Source organism: Mandrillus leucophaeus, unplaced genomic scaffold, assembly GCF_000951045.1.
Source record: "Mandrillus leucophaeus isolate KB7577 unplaced genomic scaffold, Mleu.le_1.0 Scaffold138, whole genome shotgun sequence".
Lineage (NCBI taxonomy): Eukaryota > Metazoa > Chordata > Mammalia > Primates > Cercopithecidae > Mandrillus > Mandrillus leucophaeus.
The window spans coordinates 5,712,587-5,727,466 of NW_012101343.1; the positions used below are offsets into that span (position 1 = coordinate 5,712,587).

At 40.1% G+C, this 14,880-nt stretch overlaps 1 protein-coding gene across 1 annotated transcript; it reads right to left on the minus strand.

The window, feature by feature from the left end:
- Positions 1-2,911: 2,911 nt before the first annotated feature.
- On the minus strand, positions 2,912-14,627 carry RAG1 (recombination activating gene 1). The gene is made up of 2 exons (XM_011973461.1): positions 14,514-14,627; positions 2,912-9,394 (listed from the first exon to the last, which is right to left on the minus strand). The coding sequence occupies exon 2, from the start codon at positions 9,378-9,380 to the stop codon at positions 6,249-6,251; it is 3,132 nt and encodes a 1,043-aa protein (XP_011828851.1). The 5' UTR covers positions 9,381-9,394; positions 14,514-14,627; the 3' UTR covers positions 2,912-6,248.
- Between the last annotated feature and the right edge of the window lie 253 nt (positions 14,628-14,880).

Consider the following 14,880-nt stretch of genomic DNA (forward strand, 5'->3'; position numbering starts at 1 on the left):
CTGAGGTAAGCTTCAGTTATTTCAAGTGTAACATGGAGATAATAGGAGTATCCACTTCAAAAAGATCAAATAAGAAAATGTATGCAAAGTGGTTAGCACACAAAAAAGTTTGGTAAATGATAGCTATTATTACTATTATTTATTATTACTATTATTAAAAGCACTGACTAAAAGCACTCGGACTGTAGCCAGTTCTGCCGTTTTCTGAGTGACCCTGGAAAAGTCAACAACTCTGACCAAAATTTTGAGTATATAAGTGATGCTGTTCGGATGTTTGTTCCTCCAAATCTCACCTTGAAATGTAATCCCCAGTGTTGGAAGTAGAACCTGGTGAAAGGTGATTGGATCCTGGGAACAGATCCCTCACGAATGGCTTGGTGCTCTCCTCATGATAATGAGCAAGTTCTTGCTCTAAAAGTTCATGCAAGATCTGGTTGTTTAAAGTGTGGAGCACCTTACTCCCACCCCTTGCTCCCACTTTCAGTATGTGACACCAGTGTCATGCTTTCTGTACAACCTGTAGAACTGTGAGCCAAATAAACCTCTTTTCTTTATAAATTATCAAGTCTCAGATGTTTCTTTATAGCAATGCAAGAATGGCCCCATACAGAAAATTGGTAACAAGGAGTAGGACATTGCTATAAAGATACCTGAAAATGTGGAAGTGGCTTTGGAACCGGGTAACAGGCGGAGGTTAAAATTGGAAGAGCCTGGAGGGTTCAGAAGAAGATAGGAAAATGAAGGAAAGTTTGTAACTTTTTAGAGACTGGTTAAATGGTTACGATCAAAATGCTGATAGAGATATGGATAGTGAAGGGTAGGCTAATGAGGTCTCAGAGGGAAATGAGGAAGCTACTGGGAACTGGAGTAAAGGTCACCTGTGTTATTCCTTAGCAAAGAGCTTGGCTGCATTGTGTTCACATCCTAGAGATCAGTGAAGGTTGAACTTAAGGGTGATGACTTAGGGTATCTAGTAGAAGAAATTTCTATGCACCAAAGTATTTAAGATGTAGCCTGGCTGCTTATAACAGCCTAAGATCAAATACAGGTGCAAAGGAATGACTTAAATTTGGAATTTATATTTAAAATGATAGCAGAATGTAAAAGTTTGGAAAATTTGCAGCTTGACTTTGTGATAAAGGAGGAATTCAAGCAGCTACAGAGCAACCACTGGCTACAGAGATTAGCGTGACTAAAAGAAAGCCAAGTGCTACTATCCCAGAAAAAGGGAAGGTCTTGAAGGCATTTCAGAGATCTTTGAGGCAACCACTCCCATCACAGGCCCAGGGCCTAGGAGGAAAGAATGGTTTTAGGGGCCAATCCCAGGGCCCTGCTACCTTGCACAGCCTTGGGACACTGCTCTCTGCATTCAGGCCACTCAGCTCCAGCTTTGGCTCAAAGGGCCCCAGATACAGTTCAGGCTGCAGCTCCAGAGGGCACAACCATAAGCCTTGGCAGCTTCCACATGGTTTTAAGCCTGCAGGTGCTCAGAATGCAGGAGAGAAGAAGGCTTGGCAGCTTCGCCCTAGATTTCAGAGGATGTATGAGAAAACCTGGGTTTTCTATGGGTGAGCACTTGCAGAGAGCCTCTACTAGGAAAATGCGGAGGGGAAATGTGGAGCTGGAGCCCCCATACAAAGTCCCTACCAGGTTATTGCCTAGTGGAGCTGTGGGATGGGACCACCACCCTCTAACCCCAAGAGTGGTATGGCTACCTGCAACTTGCAACCTCAGCAGGGAAAAGCTGCAGTCACTCAACTCCAACTCTTGAGAGCAGCGATGGCGGCTGCACCTTGCGCAGCCATAGGGCTGGAGCTGCCCAAGGCATTGGAAGCCCACCGCTTGCAGCAACATGCCTTGGATGTGGGACATGGTGTCAATAGACATTATTTTGGAGCTTTAAGATTTAATGTCTGCCCTTCTCGGTTTTGTGTGGGGCCTATTACCCCTTTCTTTTGGCCAATTTCTACTTTTTGGAATGAGAATGTCAGTCCAATGCCTCTACCACCATTGTATCTTGGAAGTCAATAACTTGATTTTTATTTTACAGGATCAGGAAGAAATTCGCCTTGAGTCTCCAATGATGAGACTCTAGACTTAGGACTTTTGGACTTTTAAGTTGATACTTGGAATGAGTAAAGACTTTGGGGTAATATTGGGAGGGGATGATTGTATTTTGCAAAGTGAGGAGAACATGAGATTTGGAAGGCCAGGGGCAGAATGCTATGTTTTGGATATTTGTCCCCTCCAATTCGCATGTTGAAATGTAACCCCAATGTTGGAGGTCAGGACTGATGGGAGGTGATTGGATTATGGAGGCAGATCCCTTACAGATGGCTTGGTGCTATTCTCACGATGATGAGCAAGTTCTTGCTCAGCAAGTTTACATGAGATCTGGTTGTGTAAAAGTGTGTGGCACCTCCCCACCCTTGTTCCCATTCTCGCTGTGTGACACTCCTGCTCTCCTTTCCCTTTGTGCCATGATTGTAGCTTTCTGTGGCCTCACCAGAAGGTGAATTAGATGCTAGTGCCATACTTACTGCAAAACTGTGAACCAATGAAACCTCTTTTCTTTATAAATTACCCAGTCTCAGGTATTTATTTATAGTAATGCCAAGAGTGACCTAATATAATAAGTATGTGAATTTTCTGGAGAATAAGTCTGTATTTTCACTAGCCCCAAAAAAGTTAAAAAACAAATAAAAAGATTTACCATTTATCCTATGTATCTGGGGGGAAAAATTGTCTCATCTCCATTAGGATAAATTTTTCACATAATCATTATTCAATTGTCCTTTAATCCAAAGACCACCAAATTTATTCTGTATTTCTCTCAAAGTAAATGATGTTAATTTTTAAATGCTGCACTCAATATTATTTTTAATATTTGAATAGAAATTACAAAACACACTATTTTCAAATCTTAAACTTTTATTTCAAATATTCAAATGTAAAATTGCTGACAATAACCATAATATTAATGAATGGAAATACTAAAATATAAAAATAAGTATTGAAACTCATATTTCTTTTTATTTGAAAACATTTGACATGGAAATACAGGTCCCCTGCATCAAGTAAATCCATTGCATCCTGGTACCTGAATTTTCTCTGAAACAGAAAAAATAAAAATAACAAAAGGCTTTTGGAAACCATTAAACAAAATGTAAGGTTATTTGTAAGAAAATAAACTGAAGTGCAATTCTACAAAACAAAAAATATTGCCAAAAATGATCTCTGAGGTATATTTATGTAGATTACTAGTTAAAATAAGAAAATGTAAAATGGGTACAAAGTATCTACTCTTACTTAAAATCTTTTAACATGAAAAGAATACACCACCTGTCATACAATCACTGAAGACACACACATATCTGCAATCAAAAACCACCTGCATCCAAATGATGGTTTATTCATCCCAACTACCACTGGCGCTTACATATCCTGCCTCTTATCTGTGTGGAATTTGAATTGTTTTATGTAATGCAAGACCCACACTCTCAACCGAAGCAATCTTTATCTTCATCTATATCTTGTGGGAAAAAAAAACTTGAGGCAAAACTAAATTCCAGTTCACCTGGAAGAAAAAGACATCTTTTTCTCCTCCTCTTGCTTCTCAGTGCATGTTTATTAATCTAAAGGCTCCTTTTGACCTCACCGACCAATCATCAATTTTCATCAGCCATTATCACTGGTCCCCGCAATGCACCTGAGTGGCTTGACATGAAAACTTGTAGAATCAGGTTTCACAGGAGAAAAATACATTGCACTTCCGAGGTCCCAGTATATACTTCACACACACACACACACACACACAAATGCTCCATTCAGAGTGGTGAATTTCCCTGGAGTATGTAATTGCACTTGCAATAGGCATTGTTAAAAATAAAACTCTAGTATAAAACCAGGGTCTAGCATATTGCAATCTCAACAATAAGGGCAAAAAAACATAGGCAGCGTTTCTACATATTGAAATTCCTGCAGCCAGATGTTCCCAGGGTTTATCAAAATGTGATCTGATTAAGGGATTATTGGAAAGGTTGTGCTATAAATCATGCTCTTAGTCATATGCATTCAAAATAGCTCCTACGGTGTTAGAAAAGGATAATTTAATATGGGAAAGTATTTACAGTGCCACCAATAGAGTAAAAGAGTAGAAAAGGGTAAAAAAAAATCTATAAACCAGCACTACCATACTTCAGGGAATAGGATAATTATGTGAATTTAGCCATTTATTAGTGTAGAGACATGGTGGAAGGATTAAGCAGTATGAAGGGAAAGGGTGGCTTAGTAGCCCATTTATTTCCAAAAAAAACAAAACCAAGAGTTTTCAAAAATGTTAAAATATGCATATGTTTTTGACAACTAAAGTAGAAGTGACTTTGATATTCTGCATATAAAAAGCAAGGAAAACTGCTGTATTTGTTAATGAAAGATACTGAGTTGAATTCCTGCAGAAGCACCAAATGCATACCATTTAGGATAATGTCACTGATGCACTTTTGACAACTAAATTATCAAGCTCTTTGATATACTGTGTATGAAGAGTAGCAATTATGGCCAATAAAATCAAAGGAAGAAAAAAACTAATTAACACTAACATATCATTATGACTCACTAGCATATAAAATTCCATGCCTGCTCTACATTGCCAGCAACCGGCAAATCCCAAATTCCTAAGGATGCAGATAATAGTTGCCAAATAACTGGAGCCACAAGAGGATTAGGGGGCTCTTTGGAGCTTTTGCGTTGCTTTCTTCTATCAAAAGGGCCAGAGCACACAAATGACTTAAAAACTTGCTTACTCCTGCCCCATAAAAATGTAATCCCAAGGTCATGTGCTATAGTGATTAGTTGTGAATCCTAAACAAATTCTGATATTACCTTATAAACATAGTGATTAATTTGTGGTGGAAAGAAGAAGGGCTTTGGAGACAAAAGGGCTGTGTTCAATTTCCAAGCCAAGTATTTATTACCCCTAAATAACTTTCAGCAAATCATTTAAACCTCCATCAAATGGAGATAATAACAACACCTACTCCTCAGAATTGTTGTAAGGAAAAATGAGTGTGAAAACATTCCTCAAAAAAAGCACTGTGTAAATGTTAACTCTTCTGCTGTACTGCATTTGGACTCCATCTAAACTTAGCAGATGGAAAAATACAAGGTTATCCTGCTACACAATTCTGAATCCACTGAAAGTAAACTGATCATTATAGAAAGAATAATACATTGCAGAGGAGAGGACTCTATGAAACCTAGATTTAGAAAAATTGATTCAGGTTTCATTTGGAGAAAGTCTGGCAAAATGTTTCAGTAAGACATGAAATATATTTTTAGACTTCAAGCTAACCTATATTCTTACAAGCCTCTGTGGCTTTAAGATTGTATGCAGAAGCTCTAAATTTGGAAACTCTAAATTACCTGAAATTAAAAAGCAAAAATAAAGAATCACACTCTGATAGCTAAGTAAATATATATTATCAAAAGATTTAATAACTAACTGTAGCTAGCAGGTGTATTCTAAATTCATTATTAAAAAATCTATGACAGCAGATGACCTCCTAAACTCTGAAGGTTACAATAGATACATAATCTAAACATAAAAAAGGACTGATTTTCTCAAAATTGTCCTGATGTAAAGTAATTCTGCATAAATATAACAAATGGTAAATGCATTGAGAGCACTTTGTAAAGGTCATTGTGCTGTACAAATATAAGATATTATTAGAAAAATTTAAAAAGCTCTTTTGAATCTTATAGAACAAGCCAAGATATGTAAAATTTTAAAAATGAAGAATTATTCAAAAATGAAATAGAAGGCACTTATCATATCTCAATACAAAATATAATAAATCAAGGGGGAAAAATGAAAACCACAGGACCAATTTCTTTCCTGGCCTCGCGGGCCGTTCTTTGATAACCTTGGCTTTGATTTTCACGACAGTTCCCCAACACACACAGATCTTTGTTTACTCTCGTCCCCTGCAGTTACTCCTGTTATGAGTTATTGAGCTTTCAGATAACTAATTTTTCCTGTTGCTTTTCGGAACTCACTAAAAGGCTCAAGCAACCAGCTCATCAGTTTCCATTCCTGACTTGAGAGCGTCTGTAGCATCTCACTCCAACCTACCACCTCTTGGGTGGTGAAGCCCCATACACAGCAGTAAAGGGTGCTAGGAGAAGCCCTCAATGCAACCCAGAGGGAAACTTAATTGCAAAAACCAACTCATAAGTGGTTGCCCTACTTAAAATTCCATTGAATCTTGGCTTTCCAGAGAGTCCTCTATGCCTAATGGGTCCCCTAAGCTTGCCTGAGAGTCCATGTTAAACCCAGAGGTTTTTAATGCATTGTGAGCGTTCATAAATTTCTGGAGGTATTTGGAGGTGTACAGCCAGTGGTGTTTCAGGACGTCTTCCATCTCATAGCATTTGGACTGCCTGGCATTCATTTTCCGGAAGCGCCTAAACAGTTTGTTACCAGACTCATTTCCCTCACTTGCCCATGCCCCGATGGAGCCATCCCTCTCAATAATTTCAGGAACATGTGCCAGGGTTTTGTGAAAATAATTGGTGATTTTTCCCTCATACCTATACTTGAACTTGGTAGAAAGGAGCTCAGCAAAACGCTGTGAATTGAAACTGTACTGGCAGAGGGATTCTGGGCACTCTTTAGCAGGGCATGATGACCGCCACACCGGTTTCATCTTCAGGTAAAGATCCATCAGCTCCCTCAGAGCCTCGTGCCTCTCCTCCGAAGGAATTAACTCACAAACTGCATCCACAGTCTCTTTGGTCATGAGCTTCCTGGCAAAGTTGCCATTCATCCTCATGATTGGTTTGAGGTTCATCTTCTTCCGGAGATGCTTGTCCAGTGTGGCCTGCCACCTTTTCCTTTCCTCTTTGGAAGCATTGGGATTCTTATACACCTCCCCTATCTCTAGCTGGAAGATCTTGTAGAACTCAGCTGCATTGCCAATGTCACAGTGGAGTGCGTCTATGGAAGGGACTGTCTCAATGAAAGGTTTGGCTGAGACCCCTTTCACCCGATCCCGCAGTTCTTCCACAGACTCATGGTAAGGATTGGAACGCCAGACCTCATAACGTTCCAGGTTCTCAGCATGGCTTCTGGTTATAGAGTGGAAGACAAGATTTTGAGAGGCTTCCAGACGGGTGGCATCACAAAGAGTACAAATGTAGACTGAGCCAGAAGCCTCAAGGCCTTCCACTTCCCGCACAAGTTTTTCATCATATCCCGTACCCCTGAAGATAAACTTGAAAGTCCGTAGAATGCCTCCCAGCTCAAGCATTAATTCACTGCTCTTCATGGCCTCCCTCTCAGCAATGAGAGGGCTCAGGATGGCAGTCAGTGTCTCGTGGTCAGACTCATCTGCCAGCATAAGGCACAATGGCTTGCAACACAGTTCAGAGTTAGGTTTGGCTTCCTCAAATACTTTCACATTCTGAGAGCTGTGGGCGATAGTAATTTTCATGATTGTGAATGAAAAACGGACTGCCTTTTCTGGAACTACTGGCCCACTCCCGTGCTTCTCACTCACATCTCCCATTCCATCACAAGACTCCTTCACCACCACTGTGAAGGGGCCATTCAGGTAATCATCAAGGTCTTGGGATCGCATGCCTTCCAAGATGTCTTCTTCCATGTCCATCAAAGCAGACACCAAAGCTGAATCATAGCGGAACCTCTTGGCAATGGTGTCCACTGGGTAATCATCCACAGAGGATGATAGTCCAGACAGCCCATCAATAATGCCAACATCAGTGCTGGAAGACACATTCTTCAGAGGTGGCTGCCACTCAAAGTGGTGGTAGCCCGGCAGAAGTACCTTCTCAGCATTCCGAAGGGCATGCAAAGGCTGAAAAATCTGTCTCCCTGTGATGGCTTTCACAGTCCTGTACATCTTGTGGTACTGACTGCAGCTGAGGAAGGTGTTGACACGGATGGCCAAGCAAACAGCTGGCTGCAGGCCAGAGCCCTTTCCCTGCATGATGGCCTCCAGCTCGTCGGCTTGCCTGTGCTCATTCCTCGCCCTCAGAGCCAGCAGGAACAAGGTCATGCACACCGACTTCACATCTCCACCTTCTTCTTTGTCAGCAAAGGCTTTGACTTGCAGCTTGAGCTCCCTCAGCCGGTGCTTCTGAGCTCTCCGAGTCAGCGACAGAAGATGTTGGCGGGGCCGGCCCCCTTTATTAATGTGCACAAAATTCTCTTTTGATTCCTTGTGACTTGAGATGTGGTGATTATATTTTTCCAAACTGACCTCCTGATTGCACTCTTTTGCTGGACATTTCACCATCAGGGAGTTCAAGATGCTCAGAAAGGACTTCACTGGACTCTCCAGGTCAGTAGGGAAGCATGGATATCGGCAAGAGGGACAATAGCTGCCCATGACTTTGAGGCATCTGAGAATGCAGACCCGGCAATAGACATGCTTACAGTTGGTCTCCACAGGGTCGGCCAGAATGTGTTCACAGATCTGGCAGGAGATGGATTTCACGAAGTGCTCCGGGAAGTCCACTGCAAGGAGCTTGGTACTAAGATGTATCTTACTGCAGTTGGCGATCTTCTTCATGACATCCTTGCTGCTGGTCCTTGCCTGAGCTCTTCTCTTGCGCTGACGGGCTTGTCTTGCTTGGTCAAGCACAGTTTTGAGTTTTTTGCTGAGCTGCAAGTTTGGCTGAAGACTCTTCCTCTTGAGTCCCCGACGGGCAGTGTTGCAGATGTCACAGGATGGTGTGTGGGGGTGCCACTCCACGGTCACATTCCTCGGGAAGTAAACCTCACAAGGGGCACTGCTAAACTTCCTGTGCATGATGCTCCAGCAGTTATGGCAGAACTCAGTGGGGTGGATCGAGTCAACATCTGCCTTCACATCAATCCGGAAAACCTTGGTAATGAGGTCTGGCCAGGAAGTAGCTCTCTTTTCCTTCTTTCGTAAAAGGCCTAGGGTTTTACCATCCACAGGACCATGAACTGGATATCTCCTGTTGTGCTCATCAGTTTTAAAAGAATTCCCACAGATGCGGCAGAGATGTCGAAGGTTGGCTTGATGGATGGCTTTAACTCTTGCTTTCCCACTGTCATGAAATTTCTTTGAAAACTTAGGATGGGCTTTTAACACTGGCTGATTTGGGACTGGCTTCTGACCATCAGCCTTGTCCAGGACTGCTGGAGATTGCTCCAGAGAGGGCTTCCCCTCAAAGGAATCTTTCTTTTCCCTTTGAGCTTCTTCAGGTGTCTTTTCAAAGGATCTCACCCGGAACAGCTTAAATTTCCATTCTGAAAATTTAATATATGGGTGCTGAATTTCATCTGGGGCAGAACTGAGTCCCAAGGTGGGTGGGAAAGAGGACGCCATGCTGGCTGAGGTACCTGAGAACAATGAAAACAAGTCATATTAAGACCAATATCAATATCCCACTGGTGTATCTTATAAGTAATAAAAATAAATACATTCAATTATTTATTCATGTATTCCAAAAGATATGTATTAAATCTTCTATCTTAATATATCATGTTAGGTGCTGATCATAGAGTTATTTCCTGTTATGACAGTGTTTACGGTTACTTATAACTGTTACACACATATAAATGTTTAGATATATACATGTAAAGTTTTATTCCCTTCTACAAACACCTTAAGGTCTTTGAGGACAGAATCTTTGATTTATCTTTGTCTCCCCAAGGGTCCTAGTATACATTAGGTGCTTAATAGTTATTTGTTCAGTAAATGTAAAGATGAATTGGCTACTAACACTAAAGAAAAGTAATATTTTCCACATTGTATTAGCCTCATTGCACTAGCTGGACAATATTTTCCAGCTTTTTAAAGCAGTCTTCCGGGAGGTTGGTTGTTTATTTCTTCCAAATGGGTCATAAAAGGATGATAAAGCTGCAAACCCAAAGAAACTAATTATTCACTACTTGAAAGGATGAAGTGAATTTTGAGCTTTATGAGTGCAAACTAATAATAAGTATCATGGATAGTAATTATGCTTACAATTTTAATTAGTGAATGCTGTTGTAAATTATAAGGCTGTGTCTACATTAGAAACAAAAACCACAGAACTCTAAACCTGCAACAAACCAGAGTGTACATAAACTGAGATTCTGAGGGACTTTTAAGATGAAAAATTCACATGGTTTCAGATAAAACTCACACAGGTCATCCTGAAAGTCATTGTTGGTCGATGGTCATTAGCACTATAGTTTGTAACATAATAAGAAGAGGTGGGAGTATTGTTTCTCTTCTGGTAAAAAAACATTTTGGCAATTGCATATGCTAGGAAACCCTACTGATTTCAATTGTAGTGCACAGATCACTAGCGATGCAGAAAAAAAGTCTAACAATGCCATGTGAGGTGTACTCTTTAGACCCAATTAGACCAATCTTTCCCAAATTACTTAGTACATAATTGCAAAAAGAGCAACTATATTTTCAATCCATCATCCCATCCACCTATCTCAAATTTGACTGAGTTAACTCTTTCGACCCACCAGTTACGTCAAGTAACATATGTTTTCCCCTCAATTGATCAACTAACAAAATCGATGAGAATTTTTATAGTCACATAGTTATGGAGACAAATTCTCAGGTGAACACACTTTCAACAGGGGTGGGATTAGGGGGTACAGAGGGGCAAGGGCTAACTCTGACACCTGCTACCAAAGACTCTTTTCAAGTCCCTGCTTTACTGAAGTTTGTTCCATCTTACAAGCATTACGCATCAGAAATTGGTGTTTTGGGGCACGGGTGCAGTGGCTCATGCCTGGTATCCCAACACTTTGGGAGGCCAAGGCGGTCAGTGTGAGACCAGCCTGGCAAATGTGGTGAAACTTCATCTCTACTAAAAATACAAAAAACAATTAGCCGGGCATGGTGGCAGGCACTGTAATTCCAGCTACTCAGGAGGCTGAGGCAGGAGAATCGCCTGAACCCGGGAGGCAGAGGTTGCAGTGAACCAAGATCCCACTACTGCACCCCAGCCTGGACAACAGAGCAAGACTCTGTCTCAAAAAAAAGAAATGGGTGTTTTTCATAAAAATTAAAAGCAAATTTCTAAGACTTGATTAACAGAGAAATCCTATTAGATTGTTACCTATGCAGGACTATGCAAGAGTTAAAACAATACACAGCCATTTCAAATGTCTCATTAATCTCAAAAAATATTTCAACTGCAGCCCAACGAACACCACAAAATTGCTTATAGTTCCATTCTGCTTCCTAATTATCTTCTGTGGCAGGTGCTAGGTCTTTCCCTGTGGTTTCCCTGCCTCTTAGGTTGAACTCAACCCCAAATACCTTCTCATTCCTTTAGCATTTTACTTCCCAGACTATTCTTAAATCACTTGCTCTCTGGTATTCCAAGATAATATTATGAGTAATTCTTTTTAAAATGCGTGACCGTCTCTAGAGCTCATCAAGTTTAATACTGACTTTCAAATTGAGTAAGTCAATCATAAGGCATGGTGGTAGGATCCCTGGAAGTATCTCACTTCCCTACACATTTCTCCCTTGACTCCCACTGACCTGAATTACTATATCAAAATCTACCAAACTACATTTATTTAAATACTCCTGTGGAAGGCAACCAAAGCAAAAATGGACAAATGGGATTGCATCAAGTTAAAAACTTTTGCACAGCAAAGTAAACAATCCACAAAATGAAGACAAAATCCACATGATGGGAGAAAATATTTGTAAGCTATGCATCTGACAAGAGATTAATAACCAGAATATATAAGGAGCTCAAACAACTCTACAGGAAACAAACTAATAATCCAATTTTTAAACGGGCAAAATATCTGAATAGACATTTCTCAAAGGAAGACATACAAATGGCAAACAGGTATATGAAAAGGTGCTCAACATCACTGATCATCAGAGAAATGCAAATCAAAACTACAATGAGGTGTCATCTCGCCCCAGTTAAAATAGATTTTATCCAAATGACAAGCAATAATAGGAATGTAAATTAGTACAGCCACTATGAAGAATAGTATGGAAGTCCTCAAAAAAACTAAAGATAGAATTATTACATGATCCAGCAGTCCTACCACTGGGTATTTATCCAAAGGAAATCAAATCAGTATGTTCAGAGACATCTACACTCTTGTGTTTATTACTGCACTATTTTTTATCCTTACTTGTGATTTTTACTCCCTAAAATAGACATGTATTACTTTTGGTAGAAAAGAGAACTTTTAAGAACTAGGTTTAGATTAGATATTTTTTATCTATTCAATTAGCAAAGATTAAAACTACTTATATGGTTCAGCAATAATGAAGGCATGGAGAAATTAAGATATCTCCATACATTCTTGGGAGGAGTATAAATTGGTATCAAATGCCTACTAGACAATTTAGTAATGTCTTTAAAATTTTTAAATATATTATCTTTGGTGCAATAAATCTCCTTTTGGGAAGTTATCCAATAGAAACATTTCCACAGGAATACAACAATATTTATATAAAGACAGAGAGATTTGTTTCAAAAACTGTTACTTTGAAAAAGCAGGAAACAATATAAATAATTACCCAAAGGGCATTATTAAATAAACTATGGTCCAGACATACAGTGGAAAACCATGCAGAAAATTTAATTTTCTGTATGCATTGATGCATATGTGCAATTTCTGTATGCATCAGTGACATGGAAAGATGCTCACATGAAAAAGCAGAGAATAGAATGACAATAGCAAGTATAGTAGGATTCTGTTTGTGTATAATGTTTGTATTTGTACATATATGAAATCACAGAAATTCTGAAGGGATATGCACTAAAATCTTAACAGTGTTTAATTTCTGAAAAAAATAGAATTGGCATTGATAAGAGGGCCTCTTGCACTTTTTATTTTATTCATTTTTGTATCATTTGAATTATTCAAAACAAGCAAGTACTATTTTTATTAACTTTGTGATACATTTATTCTGGATAAAACTGTTTTAAAGACTAGATTTATATGTGCTTATAGTCACTTTTCCATATTTTCTTCTAAATTTCCCCCAGAAAAGCTTAAGATCTGTCTAATTTCAAATCTGACCACCACCCTTAGCTTCTCATTCTTTTCAGATAGACATGTAGAAAGCAGGCTAAAATATGGACCTGTAGACAGAATGAAGTTAGGATTGTGAAGGAGTTATCTTGGACTCAGATTTTGACACTCAAAAACCTTGCAAATGCTTGATCTCCTGTCTTCTAACAAAAGATCTCAGCAGTAGACCAGCCTCAGGATCTCAAAGGCTGAGTGGTTGGTGCTGGCTCAGCCCTGTCCCCACCGTGCACTGCCATCTCAGCATTGCCATCTGACATCAGAGCTGCAGGGGTGCCTCCCTCCACATAGCACAGATTCATTTTGACAAACTAGTTTGGGGTGGCTTGGACAGTGCAGGAACAGTAGTTTCTGGTGAGTGATATCATTAGTTCAGGAGGCCAGGACACAGCAGCAGCAGCAGCCCCCATTTCCATCCCAGCTGCCCACCCTGCACACACACACACCCCCCATTACTTGGCCCACAATCTTCCCTCCTAACGTCTTCAACTTAGTCTGTACACAATTTTCAAGTAATAACTGTGTGCTCAAGTGTGACCTCTCATTATCACACCTGTTCCACTTATTCATTCACTCTGCAAATACCATCGTCTGTCTTTTGTCAAACATCACGCATCAAAAATGTGACAAAATACAAAGGGTTTTTATAAGTCTCAAGTATCCACAAAATAGCACTATGATCCTTGCTCTTCCTTCAGACAACCTCTTGCATAAACCACTTCAGAAAGTGAAATTTATCATCACAATCCCTGGCCAGGAATCCTGACTCAAGAACAAAACCTCAAAGCAGGGTCTCTACCACGGCAATTCTCTAAATTAATACAAATCAGAATCATGAGTGAACTTGTTTTTAAAAAGAAATGCAGATCATCAGGTCCTAAAGAGCCTGGCTGTTAGGGAAGGAATCCAGGAATTGCATTTTTAAACATTCAGTGATTCTAAAATGAGCGGATATTTCGAGAAACATTGGTCTCCTACTTAGGCCAATCTAGTTCAGGAAATGCCTGGTAATACTTGTTCATACCTGGGAAACCACACATTTCCTCCCATCCTAGAACTTGCGTTCCTGACTATTTTTCTTGCCTGAACTAACAGTATTTATTTCCAAGAGTCTCACACGTTACCTTCTGCTGATTTGTACACATTCATTCAAGAAGCATTCCTTAAACCCTTCTTCTGACAATAGCATTCATTTATAGTAATTCAGATATTTTGCATCTTTCTATGAACCTTCAGTGGCCCTAAACTGGGCCCTCAGTGGCCCTAAACGTGTCCTCTTATACCTTTTTTATTTTCATATGTTAAAAAAAAATTGATGTAGCTTTGCTCATTCCATCCCCTCATCACCTGGAAGGAAAGAAAGCTCAAGCACTTCTAGTTAGAAACATAAAAATGTAATAAATATTTTGGCTCAAGGCATGAAAAGTATGAGTGTTACCTTGCTCAGCAGGCTGCCTGGCCAAAGTGTTGAGATGTCTGCAACTTGATTGATATTACTCAATACCAAAGAGAAGGCAAAGTGTGTTCTCTGCTCTCTCCTTGCTCTCGTTTCTCAGAACATGCTGCTGAGCTGTTTATCAGCTTCCACTGTCCTTCCCAGCCTCCCCCACCATGGAGGGCTAACCACAGCCAATCACAAGCCAGGAGACCCCAGCTCCAGCTGCCACCTGGCTCTTTAGGAAGCTTAGCTCAGAGGAGGCCTGAGTGTAGAATGATGTGCAAGTTTGCTGGGGCACTGGCTGCCAGTTCCCTCCCTGAGAATGTTTGGGTTGGAAATGGTCTTATCAGTCAGTATAAGCCCCAGC

Excerpts from the sequence above, each read along its gene's own strand:
- RAG1 (XM_011973461.1), bottom strand. The coding sequence starts at position 9,380 with ATGGCGTCCTCTTTCCCACCCACCTTGGGACTCAGTTCTGCCCCAGAT.